Source organism: Alligator sinensis, unplaced genomic scaffold (genome assembly GCF_000455745.1).
Source record: "Alligator sinensis unplaced genomic scaffold, ASM45574v1 scaffold428_1, whole genome shotgun sequence".
Classification (NCBI taxonomy): Eukaryota; Metazoa; Chordata; order Crocodylia; family Alligatoridae; genus Alligator; species Alligator sinensis.
Genome location: NW_005841919.1, coordinates 3,436,246 through 3,457,972, shown reverse-complemented (window position 1 = coordinate 3,457,972; position 21,727 = coordinate 3,436,246). Strand labels below are relative to the sequence as shown.

The 21,727-nt window shown below is 43.1% G+C and overlaps 1 protein-coding gene across 10 annotated transcripts in view; it reads left to right on the top strand.

Annotated features, from left to right (window-relative positions):
- Positions 1 to 21,727, top strand: part of LOC102369805 (poly(rC)-binding protein 3-like) — a 322,632-nt gene that overhangs the window by 282,631 nt on the left and 18,274 nt on the right. For 8 of the 10 annotated variants that reach the window (XM_025198321.1, XM_025198316.1, XM_025198320.1 and 5 more), the window contains one exon: positions 16,836 to 17,005. In XM_025198321.1, the coding sequence (XP_025054106.1) occupies positions 16,836 to 17,005 (170 nt within the window). Of the gene's footprint in view, positions 1 to 16,835; positions 17,006 to 18,299; positions 20,517 to 21,727 lie in introns of those variants that run through there. The other 2 variants (XM_014517640.2, XM_025198323.1) reach the window with 2 other exon arrangements.

Sequence of the window (21,727 nt, the reverse complement as noted above, 5' to 3'; positions counted from 1 at the left end):
TTTCCCTTTCCCACTGAGTTAAAGGATGCCCTGCTGAGATTTCAGTCAATATATGGTTTATCACTTAAGCTGTTGTATATTCAGTATGAGATAAGAGCACAATCTTTGTGGTTCTTACAGCCCAGGTTTCTGGAAGCTCACCTGTCTGATGTACTTGACATGTGTCCATTAGGGCTGTGCGGAGCTTTGGTCACTGATTCAATTCAGCAGAGATTCGGCCCAATTCAGCTGCCGAACCTCCAGATCCAAATCAAATCAGAAGACCCTTTAATCTCTCTGAATCAAATTGACTCTCTCCAAATCGATTCAGAGAGTTCTATGATTCGGACGTAGACGCAGCTTTAAATGTTTTTTCTACATACCTCAAGGTACCAGGCGGCTTGGGAACACTGAGATGGTGGGGTAGATGGAGTGTTCCACAGGAGCATGGAGGGGTCCCCAGCACACTCAGCTGCAGACCCAGAAGTGGACCAGAAGCATTTCCAGTCCACTTCTGGGTCTGCCACAGAGTGTGCGGGGGACCCACCCCCCAGCCCCTGGCTCGGCAATTGGTGCCTCCTGGGTCTGGGGGGGCACCAGGGGTCTCCCTGTGACTGCTCACCAAGCTGGGAGGGCATGGGGGGTCCCACACATGCTCGGCAGTGGACCCAGAAGTGGACCAGAAGTACTTCCGGTCCACTTCCAGGTCCACTGCTGAGCACGCAGGGGGTTTCTCCACGCTCCTGTGGGACACTCCATCTGCCCCACCATTACAGCATTCATGAGTCGTGCCTGGTACCTCGAGGTATGTAGAAAAATTTTAAAGCTGTGTCTATGGCCAAATCACTGATTCTCCGCATCAGCATTGAATCTTCAGATTCGGCTGAATCGAATCGGGACAGTGATCTGAATCAACAAATTGACTCACTGTCCCTTGATTTAAGCTGAATCCGAATCAAATACATCCTGTTTCGCACACCCCTGGTGTCCATGACATGGTACATCTAGAGTAATGCCACTGACTTTGGTGCAGCCAGCATTAATGCTAGTGAAAGCAGGAGCCAAGTTTGGCCCTATGTCCCTTTTTGCAACAGATAATTTGTGGCCGAGGAGTTGTAAAACATATTGAGATTCCATACTCACTTGTGACATGCATTGATGCATCTTGGCATTATTTGAGGGGGGGCAAAAAAACCCTCAAGTTGCAGTAGATGTTCCAAGATAAGCACTATGGCTAGCCTGCATATTTGAGTTTGAAATGGGACCTAAAGTAGGCACACCAGTGAGCACCCTGAGGGTCTACAGGGGGATCTTCAACAACCGTGAGCCAGGCCCAGAGCATTCTAACTATTCATTATTTCTCACACTTGGTCTTTGACCTTATAGCCTTGGTAATACTCTCCAGCAGGAGGAGGGGGGCAGGAAACACATTTGTGCACAAACATGTACCCATTCTGTGGTGATTTAAATATATATATATGTATATGTATGTTTATGTATGTATGTGTGTGTATATGTGTGTGTGTGTTTATACACATACACACACACACACATTTTACATATACATAGATATACATATAGATATTAGTCAGACTGGAGAGAAATTTGCTGGGGGCAATGGAGAACTCTGTGAAAAATCCCTCTTGTGCAGAATTCCAGGCCATATTCCTTCTAGCAGAAGGGAAATGTGTATGGGGAAGCAGTTGACATGGGGACAAGCAAGGCAACTTCCTCCTACTACTCCATTTCCCAGTTAGACCCTTCAATTTTATCTGATAATCTAAGAGAAACTTAATTGGACTGAGGACTGCAGAGTCCTGCTTGCTTGTTTTCACAGCTGAGCAGCCAAAGTGGGAATGAGTGGATGACAGCCTGGTATCTTCAGGCAATCGTAGACAGGAGAGAGGTAACGCCTAGAAATCAAGTTCCTACGAGCATAGGCACAGACAGAAGTGACAGTTTTCGCCCAATCTGGCCACAGAAAGCAGTTTATAGCTGTGACCAAACACAAGTGCACGGCTGCAGACAGCTTTAAAAATTAATGATCTGGTGAAAATCTGACCTCTCATTTCAGGAGGGGTCAGGTGAAGACATTTTAAAACAGAGCCTCTTCTGTAACTTTGGTCTGCACTTCCTCCCGGTCTGTTGCTGTTTTCAGAATGGGAGGGGAGGAAAGGGAACAGAGTAGGTTTAGTCTGGGAGGTTTTCAGCTAGGGTGGCATTCATAGAGGACATTACGGTTTTCTGCTACTCTGTCCTCTGTCCTCTATTGATAAGAAACCAGACAACTTTATGTCCTCTATTTTTCTCTTCTGCTTGAAGAGAAAAATGGAGGACATAAAGGATCCGGGTTCGTATCAGTAGAGGACAGAGGACAACCAGACTGTCCTTTGTGATGGCCACCCTATTTTCAGCCCCAGCTGCAGGGTGGGGCAGGTGTATTGAAGTCTCCCAAAGGTGGGGAGGCTCCAATACCCCCCCCCTACCCTCCTCCAGTGCTAGCTGGGGAATGCTCAGAACAAGCTCCCTTTGCTCCCTTTCCCCCCCTCCCATTCTGAAATAGGGACAGGCTGGGGAAGAGAAGGGGCTCTTGGTAGGGGAAACTGGCTGCAGGCTGGAAGCCAGCAACTTGATTCCCCACCCCCATTGAACCAACAGTGAACTTCTGCTTGTTTTGGGGGATCACTGTAACTCAAACTGCTTCTTGCAAAGTGCTCTCAGTTACAACAGGGAGCTGCACTTCTGTCTGCACCCTAGGTGTGTCTCCTTGAAAGCTTCCTCCTGCCACTCTACCAGCTACCCAGTGCCTCTGGCTAGAGGCAATCAAGGTCCTGAAAATGCTGTGGGGGAGGCATCTCTCTTGTACCTACCCCTAGCCCTTTGATGCTCCCAAAAGGGACAAAAGTGGGGTCTCAATGTGATTTGATCCTTCATCCCCCTTTCCATGTGGCTTGAGAAAAATACACCCACATTCATTTCCCTTCATGAGTAGAAGGGATGATCTGGCCCTCTGTAATTAAGCCTGTCCTATTTAATTTATCCATCAAGATTGCTTTTTGTTAGTATTATCTAAATTGCCAGCAAAAAGCCACCTATTCAGAGTTCATTATGCATTTTGTGACCAGCATAACCCTCAAGAGGCTGAACTCATAACAGGAAGAAAAAGAGCTGAGTCGTTGTTAAAAAATGTGTCAGTTCTGTGTAGTTTCTGTGATTGCTTCTGCTTGGTGGTCCTGATTATTGCTCCCAACAGGAAATTAAGGTGGATATTTGTCACTTTGACAAGCAGTCAACATAAATCAATTTTGGGGGCTGCATGAAATACAAGAATCCACACATCTGAAGTTCTGGGTCATCATGAAATGGGTTTGTAGGGGGATGCATTCAATTAGTCTTCTTTGAGTTCACTTTCAGGGTGGCATCTCTGCTGCCCTGGTTTAGCACTGCAAAGCAAGCCCATGTAAACAGCTCTCAGAAGAGCAGATCACAGGATAGTAAAGCTGACTCATTCTCCCCATATACTAGTGCAAATCAGTTGTCTTCTCAAGGTGATGGGCCTCTTGCTCTAATACTTCACATCATGTCTAGTGGTTCCCACCCACACAGAGCGGATATAAAATTAGGTGTAAATGAGAAGAGAATTGAGATGACAAGTGTACTTAACTGTGCTGAGGAGAAACTAAGAAATATTGGACATACATAGCATTGAAAGGAAATACAGGATATGATTTAACTAACAAACCCAAGAGCCAGACTCTGAGTTGGTTTCCCAGTTGTTTGTTAACCAGGCATATTCACACTGACTTCAAGCTCGGAGGGAATTTGCCTGAGCAAAGGCCAACTGCAAATAAAGTAAAAGGTTTGGCCAAGGAAAGCATAGGTGAATGACCTTTAACAAGTTACAGTTGTCTGTATTAAAGCACATCTCATTTATTCATTCCTCAGTAATTGTGTTAAGGCAGTAATAAAAATAATTTCTAGTATTATTCATGGTTACGGTCACTCAGGCCTCATAGCTTCTTATATAACTCACACTGACAACTCTAAACTAATCATTGTTACATCATTAAAGATATGCTAGAGAATAAAGTTTTACTGGAAGATGTTTTCTACATGCATAAATTCAAGCTACTTGTTCAGAAAGTGAGCTTGGAAGGTGTACCTACCTTGTTTTTTTGCAGGAGCCTACCATTATGGTATTGAGGCACCTCCATTTTTCACACAGATTATTTAAATGTGTGCATTTGAGCATCTCTCCTCTATTTACATTAGCTTCAAAGCTCACTCAGAAAGTGATGAAGCATCTGATTAGTCTCACCTCTTCCACAAGGGATCCCTGTTATCTTGGCCAACTTGTCAAGAAAGCCATACTCCCTCTCCCCTCTCACAAGTTTAATCTTGGAGATGCAACAGGATGTGACATTTGAGAGAAGTGTTGCTCCAGAGGCTCTTTCTTAAGTAACACAGTGCACTCTTGTGGAGGCAGGAAAGGGATGATCACTGCTAGCTTGAAATGAACTTGCTGTGTGGGAAGTGGAACATGGACTGTCAGCTAGCTGTGCCACACTAGGGGCAGGTTGATATGTTTTGGATGATCTGAAACATTTTTAAGGGCAAGGCACTCATTCTGAAAGTCCAGTGAATTGAACATAGAAGTCAAAAAGACAGACATTCTGTCCATGTAACTGCCCTACACTGGATGGCACAGTCTTCTTCAGACAGAGATGAGAAGCATCCAAAAGAATGTATAGCAGATATTGTGATTCTTTCCCTCTTCCAGTCAATGTGACTTCTGCCTTGCTTGCATTTAGGTTTAGCCAGGTGCCTTCATGCCACGTGCTGGCATCCTCTTCTTGGTTTCCAGGCATGCATTAGGAGAACAAGCTTGTGCATTTTACACAAATTTAGGAACATATTGATGAAGTGGTGATACCTTGGTGAGGAAATGGAGAAGGTGATGCCATGGGGCACAATGGAGTTGGCATAGATGGGTCTGTGTCTTAAAACGTGGTATTTCAAGAAAGGTCACAGCCATTCAAAACCCTTTGACAAATATAACATATGAATGAGAACAAGGAACAGGAAGGCAAGGTTCTTTGAGTACATGTGATATCTTTTATTAGACCAACTGAGTACTATATCTTCTCACACTTTGAGCTTCTCTCATTCCTGTTTTCCTGATCTCCAACTATTTTCTTTTTCACTGACAGCCTCTTTTCCAACTTGTCACCTGATCTCCAACTTTTAGCCTTTTTCCCCCTGCTCTCTTCCCCCTCCCCTCTCTGCTTTACCTTTCTGATTTACCTTTTGCCTTTCTAATTTCTGCCTGTTTACATTCTCACTGACAGCCTGCCACACTTTTAGCTTCTTTCATTGCTTGGAGTCTCAGACCAGCAGAGACTCCCTGTGCCTGAAGAAGGGTGACTGCACCCAAAAGCTTGCTAAGAACTTTTTTCCAGCTACTCAGTTGGTCTAATAAAAGATATCACATCTACTCAAATATCCTTGCCTGCCTATGTCCTGAGACCAACACACTACAACCAAACCAGCAAGGAACAGAAATAAATTCCCTTTAAAAAAAAAGAAAAAATCTTGGAAAACAAAATGCCAGAATGCTGACGTATATTCTCAATAGATTAAAAACAGAAGCTGGAAATGACACACTGATTAATTAACTTCCAGTACTGAAAAAGAGTAATGGCCATTTCTTTCAAATAATTTATGGGAAATCTTATCGTGCAAGCACCGTTAGTGTGCTTTGAACAAAATTAGGCCAGGTCCACCCTAGACACTGGGAAGATCAGTGCCCTGCCCTGTAGTTGTTCTTGACAGAGAGCTGTTGTAGTGCTAGGAAAAAATTTTTGACCCTACTGCTGTTATTCAGGCAAAGATCCAACTGTTTCCATGCAGAATTGGGGTTGTAGGAACAGACCAGGTAAATGCATCAAATTTATCTTCTGGGGCAACTGTTCCCAAACTAGGGATTACATGGCATGTCTACATGTTGCCATACGGCGACTGTACTAAAGCATGGCACAGTATGAGCAGTTACTGCACCATGCATGCGGCGCACAAGTAGATTTTGCCACTATGTCGCCGTAGTGGTGTGCTGTACCCAGGGCGCTGTACCTCTGGCGACATAGCTGATGATCATGTGCAGACACACATGATTGCTACGTCGCCATAGCACACTATGGCAATGTAGCACATTGCTACATCACCATAAGGCAATATGTAGATGTGCCCACAGTGCTTAAAAAGTGGGGGTTGTGAGTCCTGCTGAGTCAGGGGGTTGGACTTGAAACAGATGTTGGGTTGTACATCAACTAGAAGTGGGGCTGCTACAGGAAAAGAATGGAAATTGATGCCATAGAGAAAAAACAGGATCAGCCTTAAAGCCAAGAACATAACTTTCTAATAGGACCATTTCAGTGTCATGAATACAATTGTACAGTCCTTATCCCTAACTAGGAAAAGACTAGTTTGTTCCCAATTCACCAGGAATCTTTAACCTGCATTAGAAGTTAAGCATGAGCTGAAGCGCTTTCCTGAACTGGGAACTATCTCATTAGTTGTACAGAAAGGCTTAAAATGCAAATGTGAGGCTTAGCATAAATCACGTATTACTCCAGCATTTAATAACCCATAATAAGAAATATTAGACAAGACCTTTGTATAGTATAAACTGAGATTTGGCCTAGTAAATTTGTGTAATGCTGAGAGATAAATGTGACAGAAAAATTACTCTCAGGGTAGTAATGTTGAATTAGCCAGATAGTTTAACCACAGGCCTGATCAAGCAAAACTGATTTCTGGGAAAAAAAATGTGTTTTAGCCTTAGGGTATATTCTTGGGTTTTTTCCCTACTAGGAGCAATCCTATCTCTTTTAAGCTCCTTTTACTTGCTCTTCAAGTAGATCCTGTTCAAAACTATTTAAGAATCAGTGGGAAAATAAAATAACCTTAGTTGCTAATATCTAATGGACAGTCAGCAAGACCATTTGTAGAGCAAGGCAAAAGTGTATAAGAATTTGCCTAGAGTCAATAATATTTGGTTCAGTAATTGGCACAGAGAGGTTTAGTGTCTCACTATTTCGGCTACCATCTTTTTTTAAATATAGTTTCCTGGAAGTTCTTGCAGAATCAAAATGGGCCAGATTTTGCACTACTCTTAGGAAAAGTGAGGACAAATATTATTATTGCTTTTTGAAAGGCAAACTATTTTGGCATCTCTTTCAATGCCAATGCATCTCTTTCAGCTGTGATGGAATCCCATCCTTCCTTTCATTCATTTTCCCAACCTTCATACTTCTTCATAAAAATGCATAAATAAATGCCACTAGGAGAGCATCCCTGAGCAATTTTACAAGCCAGTGTATATATGCAATAGAGGAAAGAAACATAAATGAAAGTGGCTGAACACAGTGAGAAAAGAAATTAGATTATATATTTTTTAAAATATTTCTTCCACAGTCTTTTTTGTCAAGAACATGACTAGCCAAATGTTACTGTCACATATACTGTTGTAAATGCAGTTTAACAGTGCTGAAGACAATGCACTTACATCAGTGCAACACAAAAAGCCAGAGATACTTGTGGTGTACTGGGAATGTCACACTCTTCCAAGACAACAGAACACACAGCCCCAAAAAGACACAATGAATAAGTTCTGAAATGGGGTGAAACTTCATTTAAATATAAATGAAGAGTGAAGAGTCTTGGACTGCAAACAACTGTTGCATTTTTCCCAGGAAAAACAATTTAATCCCAGGACAAAATGCAGTTGTACATATCTACTGTCCCAGGATAAAGCCTAAAAAAGTTTCCCAGATAAGAGGTGGTAACAGTTTGTCCACGGATATTGCGAAGTACATCTACACAGTTATCCTGGGACTGCATCACTGAATCAAAGACATAAAAATAGCACTACATTGAGCCACTCTCTAAACTCTAATTAGAATGGCAATATGTGTATATGCCAATCCTGGGATATTTTTGTTCTGGGACAAACACAAGCACAGTTTATCCAGGGACTAATGCAAGGTCTGTTCCTAGGCTTGGTTGCAGTCAGGGGTTCAAATGCAATGTTATGCATTCAATGAAAAATAGTTCTTCTGTAGTTGTTGTTAAATAAGCCACCTAGACTCTATCTTGTTTTCACTAGGCAATGCACATTCCACAAGTAGTATCCTTGTTGCCACTTTCAGCAGAGAGGCCAAGCATTCAAGAGTCTGAAAGTGAATTACCTTTTACAGGTGTTCTCTCTACGTCGGTATGGGGTTAACTGATGATGGAGGAAGCATAAGGCAGCTTGACCTGGCAGGCCCAATCCCTGTTCTGTGCCTTAACAGAAGAGTTCAGTCTCTGAGACTGCCTCAAAGGTGTAACAAGCAGGTTCTTGCTCTGGGCCACAGGAGTAGCAAGGACAGTAGCAAGGGCTGGTCCAACAGTGGTGCCATTCTTGTGCCTCCTCTAAGTTAGTGCCCAGAACTGGTGCCCACCCCTAGTCACCCACCCCTAGTTATGCTACTGGGTTGTTTAATCACTACCTGTTGGTTGCCTAACCTGGTGCTTAGTTTACATTAAAAGACTCCAGTCTTTATCTATGATTTTTATATTTATATAAATAGACTGGCAAGATGATATCCATCATTGTAATGCCTGTGCTTCACTGCATGCCTTGGGTGATAAACTACAAGCAATTATTCCCAGTGCAACACAGACTTAGTACAGCAAAGACAAACATGAAGGAACAAACAAGCAGGAGACAGCCACATTTTTAAGTGTGATTAATCAGTAACATTTTCTGCTTGTATAGGATAGATTTTTATTTAAGCACAATCACCATGCTCAGCACTATACAAACCCAAGAGAGAAAGTCTCAGGGCGGAAATTAACTCATGGGGCACTTTTACACATGCTCCAACATGATTAATTGAGTCTGCTGGAGCATACTAATGAGAACGTTCCAGTGTGCTGCAGCGTCTCGTGTATTCAGCATCCCCATGCTCAGAATGGTGGTGAGGGCACTTTAACTGAAGCTTGTTGAATGAGCTTTAGTTAAAGCACTGCCACCACCATTTTGAAATGTGCGGCACTGAACACATGAGACACTATGGGCATTTTAATTAGAGCGGCTCTTGAGAGCTTCCCCCTAACCCAGAGCACATGTATATGTAAATCAGGAGAGACTCTGCTGGCATCAACCCAGTGAACCTGATGTGAGAAACGTCAGTCCACTTGGAGTCTCTCCCTCTAATACAGTGGCTCAGCTTCCAGCCCATGGGACAGATGCGATCCCCCTGAATTGTGGCATCTGGCCTGCAGGGTACCCCTATGGCAGTGGAGGAGCAGTGGCAATTAGCACTGACACTGAACGCCAACTGGGAAATGTATGTGGAACCGATCTAGCATGTGGAACTGAGGCCTGATCTGGCACATGGAGGTGGGGCCATGTGCTGAATTACTTCCACATGTTCCCACTGCCACCTCCACCTCATATTGATTTGGGCCCATGGACCTATTTCTTGCACTGGATCTGGCACATGGATTAATTCCGCACTACTAATGTGGTCTGCAGCCCAAAAAGGTTGAGCACAACTTCTGTAGGAATTTATACCCCTGATTTGACCTTGGCCTCATTACATTATGTGAATTGTGCCATTAAGTCCCATAAGAGTAGGAATTGGGCTCTCTAACATGAACTGTCAATTTAGAACCAGTAGGCAAGGGTGTCCTCTCACAGACATGAATTTTATACAGTATAACCACGAGGGGTGTGCAAAATGGGCCCTATTCGATTCAGATTCGGCCTGAATCGGGGACAGTGATTCAATTCATTGATTTGGATCCCTGTCCCCGATTCTATTTGGCCAAATCCAAATCTAAAGATTCGATACTGCTTTGGAGAATCAGTGATTCGGCCATAGACACAGCTTTAAATGATTTTTCTACATACCTCTTGAATGCTGCAATGCTCGGGGGAATGGAGCATCCCACAGAAGCATGGGGGGGCCCTGTGTGCTCAGTGGCAAACCTGGAAGTGGATCGGAAGTACTTCCGGTCCACTTCTGGGTCCACTGGGGAGCGCACTGGTCCTCCTCCTCCCACCACATCTCCCAGCTCAGCGATCAGCCGTGGGGGACCCTGGGTGTCCCCCCAGACCCAGAAGGCACCAGTTGCTAAGCCGGGAGGGTGCGGGGGGTGGGGGGCATGCACTCCCCAGCAGACCCAGAAGTGGACCGGAAGTGCTTCTGGTCCACTTCCGGGTCTGCTGCTGAGCGCACTGGGGAGTCCCCCATGCTTCTGTGGGACACTCCATGCGCCCCAGCATCACAGCATTCACAAGCCACCTGGTACCTCGAGGTATGTAGAAAAAACATTTAAAGCTGTGTCTATATCCGAATCACCGAATCTTTCCAAATCTCTCCGAATTGATTCAGAGGGTTCCAATTCAATTTGGAGAGATCTGATTAGATTCAGATTCAGAGATTCAGTCACCAAATCAGGCCAAATATGCACCGAATCGAATCAGGGACCGAAGCTTTGCACAGCCCTAATAACCACAGGGTCTTTAAGGGAGACCCTCCTGCTTTATGTTGCTATAAGGTAGAGGAGCATCAGACCCACAGTTCATTGGAAGACCAGGGAAAGTTAGCTTCAAAGCACTGACTAGAGTCCTTTGACAAAGGACACTGTAAGGCAACCATACTTCTTGTTCCTTAATATTATCTGCTGTGTGTTTTCAGAAGCAAACTCGTAGCTGTAGAAGTCCAAGCATTTTATATAGTGCTGTCACTCAAAATCTGAGGGACCCTGCCTCAGTTTGCAAGGGACACTGTAATGCCAATAGGACAGAATCAGCCAAACCCTGCTATGCAGCAACCTACACAATGAATGAGATGGCTTCTCTTGAGTGGGCCAGTCAGTGGCATTAGAAACAAAAAGAAAAGCATAATTTTGGACATAATTTGACAAGGGTGATACTATGTTATTAAATAAAATCTTACGCTAGTCTATAAAATGAAATGCTTAGGGTCTGCTCACCCATGTCTCTGTCTAGTTTGAGTTTTCCTCTCCCTGAAATCAACATAGAGAAATATTAGGAATCAGTGCAGAACTATGTTCAGATATTATGTTCATTGGCATCACAAGGGTAAGGTAGTCTCAGGTAATGTAAGTACCTCAGCTAGATTTCTGAGTCTCAGTGTAATGTGCTCCTGGTGTGAGAAGCGGACAGACATTTTATGTACTGACTTCAGAGTCCAATTGTTCTGAGCCACGTAACTTTCTTTTAGCGTGCTTTTTAGCAATCCAGTGCTAAGGTGACAAAGGAGTCACACTTTCATGTCAAGCACAAATAAGAAAGTCTCTTTGTCTCCAGCCATTGCATGTGCATCCAAGAGCACACCAGAGGCTAAAGATACAGAGGCTAAAACTGTTCAGCCATTTCACAAATGGTGCTCTTACTCCCTCAGTAAGTGTTGCCAGTTCTGCCAAGTGCTTCCATCAACATTATCAGACACATCTGGATTGAATCATCATTATCCAAGTCCCAAATATAGGTTGGCACTTGGATATTCATGTGATTGTGCCACTTGCATCAGACATGACAGAGGCATCTAGTTGGTGAGTCAACATTTGGTATTAACTGCAATCTCCTTACTTAGTTTGCTACATGGCTTTGTAAGCACATCAAACAAGAAATATATTAAAAATGACCTTGTGATAACTTCCTTCAAAGAGTGGCCTCAGGGTGGTTATCATGGGAGTCACTGTACACTCACTCAAGAAAAGCCCTACCGCTTGTACTCTCCAAAGGACCATTGGTATCAAAACCTGCTGATGAGAGCTGGTAAATTCTTCAGAAAACTAATAAAAATCTTATTTTCTACATACAGTATCATGTTTGGACCACTTTGCCTCTCACAGATCTAAGGAATAAGCACAAGCTCTTTCTTTTAATCTGTGACTAAGAAATAACCAGCTTTTATGATCAAGCCTCCAACTTCATTGACCAGGGTCAAGGAAATACGAGGACCCAAGGAACTACCAGAGTTGCTTCACCAAAACCTTCTCAATTAATTTTCTTAAAAAAGGAAAGTTGGACAATGGTCAAGGGTTAGTAGGATCAACTATGTCAGCAGTTGGATTCTTGATCAGAAGCTATGCATTAATTATTTCAGAATAACTGGCTGCCTGCTACTCTCCATAGAGAAGTGAAGACAGCCTTTACTAACTGTATGCCTAATGCCTCCATGCTTGCCTTCACAATCCAGCACACCTCCAGAACTACAATGAATAACACTAACTGAAATAAACCAAGATAATTCAGTATTCATCCCTTCAAGTCTTCTTTGTTTCCAGAGAAGTAGACACTTTGATGCAAGTATGGGCAGCTTTGTCCGCAAAGTAATATGAGACTTCTTCACAGAAAGAAATAAGAAAAACTCCATAACCAAATTGGGACAACTAAGACCAGACTCTATCATTGGAAATGCTTTGTTTTCTGAGGATACTATAGTGAAGACAAAGAAAACTCTCTGTCTTATACACAACACATGGTACAATCATAATCTTGCGAGATCTCTACCACCAAAGTTCTGGCAGTAGCCCCTCTCTTTCTACCCAGCTTAAGTAGAAAAGCTGTAAAAAATACAGAAAGAGGAACTCTACTGATACTGTAACCTGAGTGAACCTGGTTGTGTACCCCCTTCTCCAACTGAAGGGAGATGTTGGCAAGGCAGGTGCTCTGTGGAGAACTGCTGGCTACATGCAGCCTCCCCTCCCCCATAGAAAGTCAGGTCCACACTTTACATCTTAAATGTATACAAATTTATTACTATATATAAGATTTACAGAAAAATAACGTTAATAAACATATATGCAATAGGGCTGTGCAAACCTTTGGTCGCTGATTCAGTTCGGCCCAATTCAGTGGCTGAATCTTCGAATCCGAATCAGGAGACCCTTTAATCTCTCCAAATTGAATTGGAATCCTCTGAATAGATTCAGAGAGATTCAAAAAGATTTGATGATTTGGACATAGACACAGCTTTAAATGTTTTTTCTACATACCTCAAGGTACCAGGTGGCTTGTGAACGCTGAGATGCTGGGGTGGATGGAGCGTCCCACAGGAGTGTGGGGGAGTCCCCAGAGCACTTGGCAGCAGACCCAGAAGTGGACCAGTCCACTTCCAGGTCTGCTGGGAAGTGCGCAGGGTGGGCGCCTGCATCTCCCTGGCTTAGCAACTGGTGCCTCCTGGGTCTGGGGGGGCACCTGGGGTCCCCCTGCAGCCAATCACCAAGCTGGGCAGGGGTAAGGGGGTCCCCCACACACTCAGCGGCAGACCCAGAAGTGGACCAGAAGTACTTCTAGTCCACTTCTGGGATCACCGCCAAGCACACCCGGGGGGGGGAGGGGACACATTCCTGTGGGATGCTCCATCTGCCCGAGCATTACAGGGTTCACAAACTGCGCCTGGTACCTCAAGATATGTAGAAAAAAACATTTAAATCTGTGTCTATGGCCAAATTGTTGATTCTCCAATTCAGCATCAAATCTTCATCTTTGGATTTGACAGAATCAAATCCAGGACAGTGATCTAAATCAACTAATCGAATCATTGTCCCCAATTCGGGCCGAATCCAAATTGAATATGGCCCATTTCACACACCCCTAATATACAATATATAATCACTTATACAATACTGTGTTCTATAAATAGCAACTAGAGGATTATCCCATCTCAAGGGCTTCACACTCTACACGGGAAATTAACTAACCTAGAACAAATAACAAACAGGTAAGTAAAGGTGAACCATATATAAGTATCAAGAAGGGTATCACTGGAATATACATATATAACTAATCATTTAGACTATCAAGAATATAGGTAATATTTACATAGTCTTATATCCCACTTCAAGATACAGGTAACTATCCCACTAAGAATTAAATTTAATTTTAATACTTGTTTTACAGCTTTACAGTGCATTAGATCCAAATTTACCTAAACATGAAATGTAAACATATAAAACATACATACTTAATTACTGCTTAGCCTCATTATATCAGCTTAACAATTTTAATATACCTCTTCAGTTTAGACTTTATCAGCATGCAGTGATAATATAAACATAAAATATAAACTATATAATATAGGATGCCCATTCACAAAATATAAGGTGTAACCCCCTTTGAATATAGCTAACTTATATAAAAAACCCCAAGGCCCAGACCATTCTATGCAGGGGGCGGGGAGGAGGGAAGAAACTTCCCCTGTGCCCTTTAGGTTTACCCCAGACCAGCCAAAATGCCTCCTAAAAAACTATAATACATTTAAAGTCAGGGAGCCCTACCCTTCTTGGCTTCCCCTTGAAGGGTCAGCTCCACTAAACCAGGTGGACCCTCCCCTGTGGGAATCCTTTTCCCTGGAAGCTCACACTCCAGGGAGCAGGGTGGAGGCTCCTTGTCTCTCCCGCAACGAGTAACCACTTGAGGCTCCAGCAGTCTCTTTCTGGGCCCACCGACCCTGGTTGCCCTGTGCACTGTGGTGTGCACCAGTGGCTTCATTCCTGAGCCCAGGGTTGGGGCCCCAAGCTGCTTTGCTGGGTTCTGGGGTCTCAGTCTCTGCCAGGTCCCTCTATGCAAGGCTTGGGTTTCAGATACCTGGCCTCATGCCAGGGGGGTTGCAGGCCCTAGCTGCCTCATGCAGCTTCCAGGGCCTGGGTCCACTCCTGGGCCCTCCATGCAGTGTTGCCTGCACCAAGCTTTCCTGGCCTCATGCCAGAAGTTGAAGGCCCAAGCTGCCTCATACAGCTCCGGGGCCTCGGTCCCACTTGGACCGCACTGTGCACCGTCCATACACTGACCCTGGCTGTTTACCAGGGGTTGTGGACCTGAGCTGCCTCATATGGCTCCCAGGGCCCTGGTCCAATCCTGGACCCTCCATGCAACACTGCCTGCACTGGGCCCCTGGCCTCATACCAGGGATTTTGGACCCAAGCTGCTCCATATGGCTCCAGGGTCCCCACTCCATGCGCCAACCCATGCACTGTGCCTCTGGCTGCATGCCAGAGGTGCAGACCCAAGCTGCCTCATACACCTCCAGGGTCTCAAGCCGTGCACTGCTGTCACGCTTCTCAGCAGCACTGCTGTGAGCCACACCGCTCGCCACTCCCCATCTGGCAATGAGAAGGGGTCTTCAGGCTCTTCTGGAGCTGCCACATTTGCCCTGCTGGGCAGCTCTCCCCAGCTCTTCTTTAACCCATCTTCCCTCTTCTCTGTCCCTGACAGCAGTGTCCGTGTGCTGAGCACATTGTTCTTTTATAGCCTCCGGAGGCTCTGCCCCCAATTTGCAAAAAGGACCAATCAGGGTGAGGGGCAGTAGGGTCCTCACTCAGGTCCAGGCTCTTCGCCTTGCCTCAAGCATGGGCAGTGCAGTCTCTCCTCCATCGCCTCCTGAGTAGTGGGAAAGTCCCACCAGTGGCTCAAAGCCCTTTCAAGTCGGCAAGCCGGGTTGCTACCAGCAAGCCCGCCACAATAGTGGTTAGCAAAAGACCATGTTAAAGTTGCATTAAGCTGAACTGTTTTTATTACCACAAGGGAAATTTATCACCTTAAGGACACCCTGGATACAAAGAAGACAATGAGGAATCTATAACAAAGGTGTAATACCAAATTCCCAGCCTTCAACTTTGATTCAAGAGTGTGCTCAGTTCTATGAAGAAAGCTAACAGGCACTACAGTAATATGAATAAATAATGACAACAACGCTTTTGCATCATATGCCAAAAAATAAACCAGACCCTTCCTCTTCTCCTTCCACCCAGCTGGACCAGTCTGTGCTGAAAGTGGCCTTAAGGCATCATCCGTTTTTGTGAAGTCAAGATCACCATTTTCTACCAACCACTGAATGATGCTGAGTCTGTTAGCCATCAATCTTGCATTAAACAACATGAAACAAAGAACATGATCCCTCTTCAGTAACAGAAGGAACCAGGATACATTTCCCAACCTTTGACCTTTTGCTGGGTACTCACTGCTGTTTTACTCCCAGGATTCTCCTGCCTGCTTACTGCAAGGGGAACCATTGGCAACTAATCACATTCTTCATCACCAAAATGCATCAGCATTGCCTAGCTATTAGAATTAAATGCTTTTGAAATGTTTTGCATACAATTTTCAAAATACTGTGGCTTAGCAAGAGCATTCAGGCAGACTTTAAAATTATATTCAGGGTAGATGCAAGTTTAGAAAAGTGTAAATAAGTTCTACTGAAACATGGAAACTTATATTTTCCAAATAAAATTAAGCTATTGGTTTCTGCAAATGAACAAGATCAAGTTGTGAAGGATGTATGGTTTCTTTACAGGCCCAATTCTGCCTTCATTTAAATGGATGCAACTGCCACTTACTTTTCATGGACTAACAGCTGGGTAAATAAGGGTAGAATCTGGCCAGTAATGATAAAGACCAGTGCAAAGACACATCAAGAGTGCTTTCCATTTGTTTGATGTCTCAGCTATGCTACATGTCTGGCTTTTTTCACAGGGCTGTATTTTGTATTCGTTAGAGCTACAACATGCTGTCATGCTTCGCCATGGTGGATAGCTAAATTATCTGTGGTACCAGGGTTAATATATAATCACCTACTACAGAATGACAAAACTTGAAATAGAAGATTGAATATTGGGTCTGCAGACCCTCCCTGCTATTATTTCCCAACAGCACAGCAAAAATCTTTTGTTTGATATCTACAGACTGTAGTAACCACTCTGATCAATACTACAAGTTGCAGTTAAATGGTTTTTGCTTGTGTCTGTGGCACTAATCTGTCTTTGTCCCACTCCAGTTAATAGGCTGCATTATTGGCAGACAAGGCAGTAAGATAAATGAAATCAGGCAGATGTCAGGAGCGCAGATCAAGATTGCTAATGCCACAGAAGGCTCTGCAGAGCGACAAGTTACAATCACAGGATCCCCTGCAAACATCAGCTTAGCACAGTACCTCATTAATGCAAGGTAAGTTTGCTTTGTGATACGCTTCTGCAAGGTTGCTCTGTCTGTTATCCAGTTCTGTGTGTCCAGGATAAATCCAGAAAATTGCTTTGCAGTGTCCATTCTGCATAGTACGATTGATTACCTATTTGTAAATCCTGTATGATTGGAGCCTGTGTTTATTGGTGGTCTATATGGAAAGTAGCTTAATCTGGTGCAATTTTGTTTGCACTGAATCACCAGAGCTCAAGTCTTGAACATTCCCGTTCTGCATCTAGCTAGCCTCTGAGATCACTACAGTAAATGATCCTGTCATAAATTCTTCGGGAGATAATGCTTTTCACAGAACAAACTGATAGTAATGCAGAACCAGTTTGCTGTCCTAAATGGCAACTAGAGTGAAACAGATTGCAAAACAGATTTAATTTGCTAGCTGGAAATTGCTTCTCAGAGTTGACATTAAATAGAAATTTGGTTGCTAAAGAGACATGGGACTTATTTTTTCAGAGACAGCTCCATAAATTTGTAAAATGTGCACCCTAATGAGACAGGGTAAGAATTTGTTTCTACACTTTCAGTGACGTAGTGAATGAAAACATTAGTTGGTTGGTTAGTTTTTTGGGACTGTTTCACCCTTTATCAATTTTGATCTGATTATTTAGGAAAATATTAATATTGATATGCAAATAGCAATCCAGTTGATATTATCGCTAGAAGAAAGTGCCATGGATATAACGCTGTCTTAAGTCTGCTTGTAAATGATGTACCAAGGCAATATATGGAAAAATTGGATCTATATATTATGCTGTCTCTTTAAAATACAGTGACATCCCCGAAATCAAATTGCTTTCTTGAATATGCTTGCGGCTAGAGTAATTTAAAATAGGTAAACCAGCATAAGGGTGATTGTGCGTTGGGTTATAGTCCTATCAAATCCAGAAGCATCTATCAAGCTAACAAACCTCTCCACCAGGACCACCAATATTATCTGACAATCAATAGAAAACCATGTAGACCCTATGAACACAGGAAAAGGATCTCTTTAAAATATATATGTAGTCTTACATCATAGCAAACAAACTATATCTTTTTGGTAACTTTGTATGATTTGAAAGTAGCTTGCTAGAGACAGATGTCCAGATATATGGTAGCATGAAGCTTCAACATTAGCCTAGCCCATTTCCAGAATCCTAAGACATGCAACTCTGATTATTTAAATTATTTGTAGCATATAAATCACTTCCTTAAGCCCTGTGATCAAATAAAAATGTGTTCCCTCCTTTAACCCTTAAGGATATGTTCTTCTCTTGGTGTTCAGGGATTCCCCACACATCGAGACGAGAATAGACCCCTTCACTTTTAGTTGCACAAACACCATATGGCATGCATCTGGATCTCAGAAGATAACAATATAAGATCTTCAAGACAGCTAAAGCATGCAAATATAATAATGCACTTATTAATGGAGTTGCAGTGAGCTGCTCACCAGAGACAGAACCTCTAGTGAACAAACTGCTCTTTGACTCAGTTAGAAAAAAGCCTGTGAACTCTCTCATAGTTCTGTTTATTACCAGCTAATGGTTCTTTTAATGGAATGGGATATTTAAAAGGTCTTTTAACACCCTCTTGCAAAGAAGAAAACTGCTCAGCAATCACACACCATGGATACTATATACCTGTGAAACTAAAAACAAAATAGTACTTTCTTCCTGTTGAATTTCTAGGTAGAAGGCATTTGTTACCATCATATACAATAAACCATTCATATATTATGTACCATATGTTGGAAATGTATCTAGATAAAGTGACTTCATTTGTAAATGAAGAGTCTTAAATCAATGTATAATAAATTAAGCTCTAAAGTATCATAGGTAATTAAGGTGGCCTTTTCATTTAAAAAAAGCTATGCTACGTGACCAGTTGTTTGGCCAACAGATATACTGAGGAGGGAGGTATTCTGTTGACGTAGGTACCACCTCAGCAACAGCACAAGGTGGAAGTTTCACCAGAAAGGCCAGGAATTGAATGAGAGATGGATGCTGAATAGCCTCAACCCAACAAGGGGTCTTCCCATGTTATGGTTTAGGAGCCATGGCACGGCCTGAGGGAAATAGACCTTGTCACTGATGGTGCAGCACCTCTTCTATGGATATATGGAGTCAACTTCAGTGTCCAGGGTTGCAAGTCCAAAACTTTTTACAAACCTCCACATTCTCTTATTAAAAAAAATGAATTACGCATAAAGTATAGATGTGAAATAAATTGCTATTGGAAAGAGTTGTGTATAACATCAAAACGCTATGCTTCCCAATCACCCATGGTAATACAAAAATAGTAGACCTACTGCTAGACCATGGGTCACATGTTTCTGTGCCATTTCTGGACTTCCTTTTTGTTTCCTAGTTCAGAGAGTTACATCTGACTTTGACTTCCATGCTTCAGACTAGATTAGCACAGTAGGTTATAGCATGCTGTTACCTAATGCCATGGGTCTTAGTTTAGTCCCTGTAGAGGCCAAGAGATGTGAAAGTGCTAGTCCCATACAGTTAGCTGATGTGGTAATACTTCTAGAATTCAGTGTCTAGCAGGCACATCATGTCACAGAAAGAACAGCTTTTCAAAATCATCTGAAATATTTCTTGCCACATGTGCCTTTTTAAAATCTTTTACCAAGCAAGTCTAAATTAGGTTTCTTTTTTCTGCAGCATCATATTAATGTAGGGATACGTGCACTAGAGTAAATTTTAGAAAATTAAAGCTGCATAGTCTATGAAGACAGATATTTAAAACTTCTGAAACCTTATTCGGGGTTGGAGCGATATATAGCAACAGTGACCTTTGTACATGACAAATGTGTCACATTTTAGTTATTTGCATCAGCAAGACCTTAGTTCCTGTCATGGGTGCCGAGTACATGGGGGCCCGAGGGCCCTGGCCTCCCTCGGGAGGAGGGCTGTCACCTGAAACACATAAAACTTTCCACATGTCCATCAGTTTAGCCCTCTCCTGCCCTCCCCTCCCCCCAGCAAAAATTAAAATTGGCACCTATGTTTCCTGTACAGTTTTCTGTCCCACAACAGGTATTCAGACTGAATCATGTAACTTCAAGTAAAGCATTTAAATTCTATTTCTAATAACTGGGCTTCTCAATGTCAAATTATAGTTTGGAAAATTCTTACTAAAAATGAGCTACGCCAGTTAGCTTTACTCCATGCAACATCCTACTCCTTTGAAGCCTAAATGAATTTCAGTCAGGGTGACTTTCTTCTTGTTAAAGGGCATTTCATGGAAGATAGTTATCAATGTAGAATTAAAAAGTATTTGATTAATACAGTCGAACAGTCAAAACTCAATAGCATGGGTCCGTACCTATATCAGTTTCATAAACATGAAATCCGCCCCCATTCCAGAGAATGCAGAAAGTGGCCCTCACCATCTATGTTCAGCCTTTCCCCAAAGAGGAACTCTGTAAAACTGTCATCCTAGAGCTCCACATGATTCATGCCTCACTGACTTACCAGTAAACAGCTGGATTCTGGTAACTGCAAGCTGCACAGCACCTCTGGAAGCCAAGCTGAGTTCTTTCTGCCTTATGCATCATCACGATGTATAGTCAGCAGGCCCATTTTAGCAGGCCCTTAGTTATAGCTGTGCAACCAAGTAACCTGATGACGACGAGGCAAGGCAGCTGTAAATGAAGCCATCGCTCCAGAATCTTTGTTACCAAGGATGCTACATCAGAAAAAATGTTCAGATCCTAGACTGAAGTTTCAGATTCGTGATTAGAATGCCCCGCCCCGCCCCCCGCCTTTTTTTTTTTTTACATACAAACAAAGTCATTTGATCAAGTCATGGAAGGGCAATAAATATTGCAGCCCCGTAATGTTATTTTAACAGGCATCCCTTGAACTGAGACTGAGCTGTAAATGCAAAATGCAAGTTTAGAAAATTAACTTTGCAAAACGTGCAGTATTCTGGGTAACTGTCAGTCACCAAGCTGAGACCATACCCACCCTGAAGCTGGCTCGAAATTTCAGGGACAGGTAAGGGGCAGGTTATGTGTAAATTTGAGATCCATGTTGATTGAGGTTTCATATTTTCATGGCACTGTTTACTGTATAAAGTTATTTCTATGAAGGAACAATAAGTAGCTGCAACAATAAGGCTAAAGAAAGAGGTGCTTGTCTGTGGGGATGGAGGAGCTTTGTGGAGTTCAAGGATACAGAAATCAAAGTTTCCTGTTTCACAAATTACATCTGCATTTCACAACCCTGCTAAACTGCTCCTTAACCTTTACTGGCATACCTGAGAAGGGTTGTGCTTTCCCACTCCTTAACAGAAGGGGAGAAGACTCCCAGAAGCCCACTCCATTGTGAGAGGGTAAAAACCTAGCGTCTGCTGCACAGCAATCCTCCTACCACATGCACCCCCTAGCCCCACAAGCTCACACAAGCCCTGGGCTCCCTCATACTTTACCTTTAGCAACAGTTGGAGGATGGGGAGAGAAACTATAGTCGAGCACCATGTCCTCTGTCACTTTCTACGATTGTTTCATCAGCTGCCTTTGGGTCAAGAAGCCCAAGGCCACCTAACCAAGGTCGTTTTATGGTTACCTTTATCCATTCAGCCCTGGTGAGCAGGAGACATTCCTGCCAGTTATTTTCAACTAGATTGAGCTGTGGGCTAAGTGGAAGCCAAACCAGGTGCTTGGTAGGCCTGTCCCAGGGTGAATTTTCCTCCCTTCAG